General features: G+C 33.3%; 1 protein-coding gene across 1 annotated transcript in view; it reads left to right on the top strand.

Moving 5' to 3' along the window:
• The first annotated feature begins 2,833 nt into the window (after nucleotides 1-2,833).
• The window catches only part of LOC117344129, a 35,221-nt gene continuing 29,945 nt past the window's right edge, over nucleotides 2,834-8,109 (top strand). Inside the window, exons 1-7 of the mRNA XM_033906776.1 lie at nucleotides 2,834-2,917; nucleotides 4,135-4,301; nucleotides 5,228-5,381; nucleotides 6,004-6,067; nucleotides 6,341-6,435; nucleotides 6,720-6,903; nucleotides 7,988-8,049. Of these exons, the coding sequence (XP_033762667.1) occupies nucleotides 2,840-2,917; nucleotides 4,135-4,301; nucleotides 5,228-5,381; nucleotides 6,004-6,067; nucleotides 6,341-6,435; nucleotides 6,720-6,903; nucleotides 7,988-8,049 (804 nt within the window). The 5' untranslated portion in view covers nucleotides 2,834-2,839. The remainder of the gene's footprint in view (nucleotides 2,918-4,134; nucleotides 4,302-5,227; nucleotides 5,382-6,003; nucleotides 6,068-6,340; nucleotides 6,436-6,719; nucleotides 6,904-7,987; nucleotides 8,050-8,109) is intronic.

The following is an 8,109-nucleotide window of genomic DNA, read 5'->3' as shown; positions in this document are numbered from 1 at the left end:
TGAATAATCTGTCAATTTGTTTCAAGTCATTTCGTCCCATAAATCATATAGCTATATACTGTGCCGAAATGGTTTGCTTCAGATGCATGCTGTGACGAAATGTTTTGCTTCGGTGACATCGACAAAATGCCAATTCGCCCTGAAAGTGAAATACACACATCTCAGAGGTCATCAGAACGTGACCCCTGATGGGATGTTGTTAGATGTTCATGTAACGTAGTGAGAATGACCATCTAGATTTTAATTAGATTGTGAGATAGGAGTCCATGATGATGTGATAATAAGGAAGTAACTACCATACCTAGGTACATGTATCTTTACTTGTGTTGAGAGTCTATTTTCTCATTTGTAATTGTTTATTTGTTTATAAGCTTAAAAATATATTACAGCTGTATTAATGCCCTCAATGATGGAGTTTTTCTCTTGACAGAGTTATGGCCCTTGGTTCGTTTTTGAACATAAATATATTCATCTTTAGTTCTGTTAATTGTTAGGTTTTGAACTTTTGAATTTTCCTACAACTCCTACAATAAAGATTTTTAACATCTGCAAATCATTTTACCAACAACATTAAGATTAATAATTGTATATGTGTACCTCATGCAGTTTTTACATGTCTCAAATTCTCAAAAATATTTATGTAATATATAGTAGTCTTTGTATACAGGTTTAACAATATGTCAAGTTTGTGATGACAAACATTGATACTTCCTACAGTGAAAAAAACTCCATGTGATAAAAGTCTAACATTCCAAATTATACATTACATCTGTGAATACACAAATGATATTGTATTTTTTATTTTCTTTAGTAAACTTATAAAGCTATGTTATATTCTTTTTCTTTATTTATGAAAGAAAGGGGGATAATTTGATAGATACATATAGCATTATTTCAGAACAAAATATTAAAAGAAAATTATCCATAAGACCATTTTGAGTTATATTTTGTGTTTGGGTCCACAAATCATTAAATATTAAACCCTTCAGATTTATAAAGTTTATGCATTTATTTAACTTCTGACTGGTCTTCTGAATGCCCTGTTCAATGACAATTTATTTATGGCAGGTTTAAGTAAATTGGTTGGTGCAGTAATTTTGACCTGTCTATAAAGGCAACCTGTCTATAGTGACCGTTTTTCTGCCTCCCCTTGGGCGGTCGCTATAGACAGGTTTGACTGTAGCTAAAAAAAACACTATGCAATACGTTATGTTTTATTTGAATACTTTCCAGTTGGTCTGAAAGTTACTGTGATGCATACCGTATAGCCGATTATTTTGGTGTGATACTAATCTGCGTACCATTGATGTGGAGCAATATTTGGGAAATCAATATCATCTTATAGCTTGATTGCAAAATTTCAATTCTAAAAAAAAAAAAAAAATTTTGTTTGTTTTGAATGAAAATTATAAAACGTTAATGTTTGACCAGCAATAGTAACTGGCTATACAGTATCAATCTATCTATCTGTGTCAAGTAACTGTCTGTGTGAATGTGTATGGAAGAAAATGGCTTTGATTAAACTCCACAAACTAGATACATTTATCTTGATGGATTGACTACATGTTTACTCATCCATTTTTAATAACAACTTTAACTAAGTTACTATGTTAATAACATGTTTATTTTGTTATAGGCAATATAGATAAGAGATGACGTACTTTGAAGTGAGTGTTTGTTGATATTTAAGAGATACATATTACATTCCTGAGGGTCCTGAGTGTGTTACTCGGAAAAGCTGTTCTCACTTCAAACAAAATATCTCTGTGATACAAGAAATTTATTTTGCAATAAATGTTTTCACTGTCACTGAAATAATGTTTTTGTTTTTTCTTTAACAAAAGGAGCAAGTTATATATATTTGTTTCCTAACCAATTACAATTATGATTTGTTTTGATACTTATTTTCCACAAAAATTATTTGACTTTCTTGAAAATTATAATTTAGATAAGAGTTACCTCCCTTAATTATACACACTTACATGATATCTCTTGAACCTCTGAACAGATCTAGTTCATATCAACATGATAACATCCCGCCATTAAGTTCCACACCCGATTAGAATTTGATGGTCATTAGTAAAAGTTCAAAAGTCAATGGTCACGCTTGACCAATTCAGAAATAAAAAAAAGTTGTCCACAATATATCTCTTGAGTCCCTGGACAGATTTATGTATGTCTCTTAGAGCCCCATTCAGGTATTTCAGTCATATCTTCCGAAGAAATTATCTTCGGAAGATATGACGGAAAGGCCCAAGTGGTTTTCAAATTGAAGGCATTCTTGTGATTTCTATGGGAGTTATCGCCCATTAGGTTTCAGCATTTGTTTTGAGTTGCCTCCCTTTTATCTATTATTAAACTCATGATCCCTCTGAAATTGTTTTGTGGTAGGGTTGTCTCCCTTACCATGTTTATGATATGTACACATTTTTCTGTTAAATCGGGGTTTTTTTGTTTTTTTTTTTGTTTTTAACATTGTAATGAACAATTTATCCTCTCTGAAAGTTTTTGAATATCTTGATCTGCATGATTGAGCTGTCCAAAATACATTTTGTATATGTCTCATTTGCTTGTTCATTTGCCTATAAAATATCAAGAATATATTTTAAAACTTTTTGAAGAACATGTAGTTTTGCACAGATTGAATTTTCATAAATGTAATATTAAAAGGTAGAAATATAAATATGATTAACAAATATGAATAAATTTTCCAAAACTATATTGAAGAAAACTTTATCAAAAGTCTTAATCAAGGCCATGTTGGATCAAACTGACACTGTATATATATATATACTTTTCTTATCAAACAAATTCTGAAATGACATGTGACATATTCAACATGGAGGCCATGACCAAGTGGCTGAGTTTGTTGCTGCTATTCGTAGGAGCATGCTGCAGTCATCTGGTACTACCACAGGTAAATATTCACACAGACTTTAAGACATCTAAAAACGACAAGAGGAAATTTTAATAATGATGGATCATTTTCATTAATGAATACATAAATCCGACCTGATTTTTTACTGGGTTGTCTATACCTATATATAGGTACCTGGTTTGTGTGGTACTGTTATCACTTACTCTGATGGTGAGTACACCGTTATCTGAGATGATATAAAGGTTGATATATGCTGTTATGAGATAGTCAGTACTATGGAGGTCAACTTTATATCTTATGACTTATTGTAAGTCACCTTTAATGTCATCTTCATTCATATAAACATGGAGGTCAGCTGCTAGAAATATAAAAAGTTTAAAATGGAAAGTAAAATTCAATTAGAAGATTGAAAAAAGATGTCTTTTTTAATCATGACTGCTGATATATATGTAGCTTAATTTATAAAAGAAAACCTACAGAAATTAAACATATTTTTAAAGCATATTTTCTTGCAATCATCTGAATCAAATAACTTGAGTCTCAACTTAAAAAGCAGTCAGAATGTCACTGGTGTCTTTATGACATTAGGGTTATATCACTGATGTTGGTATGACATTAGATTGATGTCACTGATGTTGGTATGACATTAGTTTGATGTCACTGGTGTCAGTATGACATTAGTGTGATGTCACTGGTGTCAGTATGACATTAGTGTGATGTCACTGATGTTGGTATGACATTAGATTGATGCCACTGGTGTCAGTATGACATTAGTGTGATGTCACTGGTGTCAGTATGACATTAGTGTGATGTCACTGGTGTCAGTATGACATTAGTGTGATGTCACTGGTGTCAGTATGACATTAGTGTGATGCCACTGGTGTCAGTATGACATTAGTGTGATGCCACTGGTGTCAGTATGACATGAGGGTGATGTCATTGATGTCAGTATGACATTAGGGTTATATCACTGATGTCAGTATGACATTAGATTGATGTCACTGATGTTGGTATGACATTATGACATTAGTGTGATGTCACTGATGTCAGTATGACATAAGGGTCATTTCACTGGTGTTTTTATGCCATTACGGTACTTTCACATGTGTCAGTATGATATTAAGGTTATATCACTGATGTCAGTATGACATTTGGGTGATGTCACTGATGTTGGTATGACAGTGTGAAATTACGGTGATGTCAATATAGTCTATAGTAGCTCTGCGACTTGCCTCATTTCTCTTTTGTATAACTAGGCCCCAGTAAGAAACTTCACTATAGATTATGACAAGAATACATTCCTGAAGGATGGGAAGCCGTTCCGCTATGTGTCCGGGAGTATCCACTACAGTCGAGTCCCACAGGATTACTGGCTGGATAGGCTCCTTAAGATGTATGCTGCCGGGCTGAACGCCATACAAGTGTGAGTGTTGAGATTCAGTCTAGTTACTATAGAGATAACTTTTTGAAATAGTGTACAGTGGCGTTCGTCTTTTCAAAATTTCTGCTGTGTTACCGAGTTTGTTTTTTTACAAATACATTATTTCTATATAGTGTAATGTGTTTATCAGCTCAGTGGCCTAGCCAGACGTATGCCTGTACTTCCATGCATCGATACATTATTTTTCTGTTTTTTTTAAAGTTGATTACTAACTTAAAATATTTAAAAAGTACTAACATCAGAATTTTCTTTGAATGTGTTACTGAGTTGGTTTAATGGGTATTTTTTGTAAACGAATTAAGTTACTTGATATCAGAACAGCGAAACCTGACATTCCTGATACTGTATGGGACCATGTAAATGTGTCAGATATGACAGTGTGTCGGTAAAGTCAATGTGTCAGATATGACAGTGTGTCTATAAAGTCAGTGTTGGGTATGATGTACAATGTGTCGGTAAAGTCAGTGTCGGATATATTAGTGGAGCATATCACCATTCAGGTGAATATAGTCGGATGATACAAGATGTCATTAAAGTCAGTGGTCGGTAAAGACAGGATTCACCCTAGTAGTTTTGCTATATTGTAAAGGGTTATGTGACTCGATGAATATTATAAACAGATCATTCAGAAAGAAAGACATTTTAACATAATTTGAATAGAGTTTGAAGTGCATTGTATGAATGATTTGCGATGCAATAAAAAAAGATTTGTCAGCATACAGAAAATTGCACCAGAGAGGAAAAATATTGCAATATTTTCAGAGGGGATGAAATAGAGGATATCCCTTCCCCTTATTAGTTACCCTCAACAACTCTTCCTTTGACAAACAGGTTGCATAGTGAAGATGACTAAATATACTTTTTAAATGAAAGTCTGAAAGCTTTAAAACCACCTGGTCTAATTATAGGTACATTCCGTGGAATATCCACCAGACTAAGAACGGACATGTGTATGATTTCACCGGTCAGCAAGACTTTGTCCAGTTTATAACTATGGCCAATGATGTCGGACTACTGGTCATCCTGCGACCAGGACCATTTATCTGTGCTGAGTGGGACTTTGTAAGTACGGACCCATTAGGCCCTATATCCAGTACTAGCTTGAATTGACTCTGGTATATACCGTATTTGACCTAATAAGCACACTTGCCCCTAGAAGTGCTCCCCTAACTATTTTCAGGAAAAGAGTATGGGTGTACCCATTGAAACATTTAAAAAGTCCCTTACCTCACAGATCCACCAATATAATAATCAGCCTTTTAACCAAAGACTCTGGATTGTTTTCACTAGAATACATCAGGAAAAGTAAATGAAAAAAAAAAAAATTCAAACGGAAACTTTTCCCTGTACTTGGTTTTATTACGCACACCCCATTTGTGTTTTTGTTAACACACATCACACTTTTTAGGTCAAATGAGGTATGTCTATTGATTAACAAAATAACTTCATTTTATTCCTATATTTACCCTGGATCCATGAGAATACAATCTATTTATAACTTTATATATTCATACACCAGGTACATGTATGTAAATTCCCCAGAAAGTAGTAGTCACATAACCTTGTAGACACACACACACACACTAACATATATATATGTAGGGGGAAAATCGGAATAATAGATAAGGCAAAATAGTATACATTATACCTTTTTGTTGATATTGTGAATTTTTTCTATCTTTAGGGAGGTCTACCAGCATGGATACTGAAGGAAAATCCTAAAACAGTTTTCAGATCTATGGATCCAAGTGAGTGAAAAAACTCCTGTTATTATAAAGTATTTTATTCAAAGGCACAAAGTTCTATCGTTTGTTATCATCCCATGAACAGCCAGGGTAATTTTGAGGCAGGATCTCCTTGTAGTAGTTGGTGACTACCTCACATATGGGTAGGGAGATTCCAAAATCACCATCTTACTTTGATTGGCTAACAAACGCATATGAAATGTATTTTGTTTGTGTTTAATTTAAATTTTTGAATGTGGATTTTTATATAATAATAATGTGAAATATTTATTGCAGCCTACATAAAGTTTGTTGATCAGTGGTTTGATGTCCTTATGCCAAAGGTCAAGCCATTGTTGTATGTAAATGGTGGACCTATCATAACAGTACAGGTAAGTTATGTCAACGGTGACCTATCATAAGAGTACAGGTAAGTTATGTCAACCGTGACCTATCATAACAGTACAGGTAAATTCCAGTGCCATTATTATGGTATTTCTCATATTTTGTTTTACATCAATCACAAGAACACAAATATGAAATCAAGAAAATAAAAAATATTAAGAATTTAAGTGTTGAAGGAGAAATATCCATATCTTCAATTTAAGCCATTGTCGGATGATGCTGGAAAGCTTGCCTATAATTTTTTTGTGCTTCACATGATTTTATTTTGCAGATAGAGAATGAGTATGGTAGTTACTTTGCCTGTGACCATACCTACACAGAACACCTGAGGGACAAGGTCATTTCTCACCTGGGCAAGGACGTGGTTCTCTTTACTACAGACAACGCTATTGACCCCTTCATTAAGTGTGGCAAGATACCAGGGGTATATTCTACAATAGACTTTGGTATTACAGGTGAGTTTCTTTTTGTTTTCAATTCATTTAGGCCTATAACTTATTTCTTATCTACTATAAATGGATATGCTCTTAGAGTTAGTTTTTGATACTTTATTTTGTTTTTTGTTATGCTATTTCAAAAGTAGAATAAAAAAGTAAGATGGAAAAAAAAATATGTAATCATAGTTCAAGTTAAAAAGAGAAACAATAAAAAAAATCTTTTGGTAAAATTGGGAAAACTTGCCCCATTAAAAAGAAAAAACTTAATACAAAGAATCCTGAGAATATGTGAAGTTCACCAATACAGAAATTTTACTTTGTCAATATGGCATTCATCTCGGTCAGAAGTTTTGAATTCTTCATTAACCTGTGTTAACCATTAACAGCACTAACAGACTTTGATGTCACCTTAATACGGAGACTTATTCAGAAGTGGTGAATTTTCTTTTTCCAGATGCTAAAAATACTAAAACTTTAAATCTGATTCAGTAAAATTTTGAATCCCAAATGAAGTAAGAATATGACAGAAGTATTGAAGAGGTCAGGGTTCTTCCACTACAGGAGGACTCTAGCTTGGTTTGTCACTCAGAAACTTCATGAAATAGGCAATTACAGTAGAATATATATATATATACCCTGGGTACGCCTAACCCACATGGGGTAGGTGCTGATCTACGTCACAAAAAAATAATTGTCAGATAAAAAAATTTGCCTCTCCTGAGCATAAACCGTCCCATGACTATGTATATCCTTGACAAGGATCTATAGGTCCGTGCCTACCCCTGTGGCCTAACCAGCATAAAATAAGGGTTTAACTAAACCTACATCATAGGGGAACAACAACAAACTAATAAATAAATTATAAACATTCTATTTATGAATATTTGTCTATGTCCTCTTCTTGAGCTGCACATATAAATATTAACCAAACACCAACTAATTAAGGTGTATACACAGATTAACAAATACAATGAATAAGAGTTGTTCCCCCTGACTGTGCATTCAATTGCTATCAGTTCTACACTGCTCATCATATTTACTTATTATTTACGGAAAATTCTATTGTTTGATAATTGATGTTTTATTTTGCTGACATTTTCAGAGTTTGAAAAACCAACTGATAAATTTGAACATCAGAGAAAATTTGAACCAAAAGGTCCACTGGTATGTATGGTTTTATAATAATAATTAAGTTCCTTGGGAATGTTGTTAATCCACAAGTGT

This window comes from Pecten maximus, chromosome 15 (genome assembly GCF_902652985.1).
Source record: "Pecten maximus chromosome 15, xPecMax1.1, whole genome shotgun sequence".
NCBI lineage: Eukaryota > Metazoa > Mollusca > Bivalvia > Pectinida > Pectinidae > Pecten > Pecten maximus.
The sequence above is the reverse complement of the archived record's forward strand: the minus strand, read 5'-3'. Positions and strand labels throughout refer to the sequence as shown.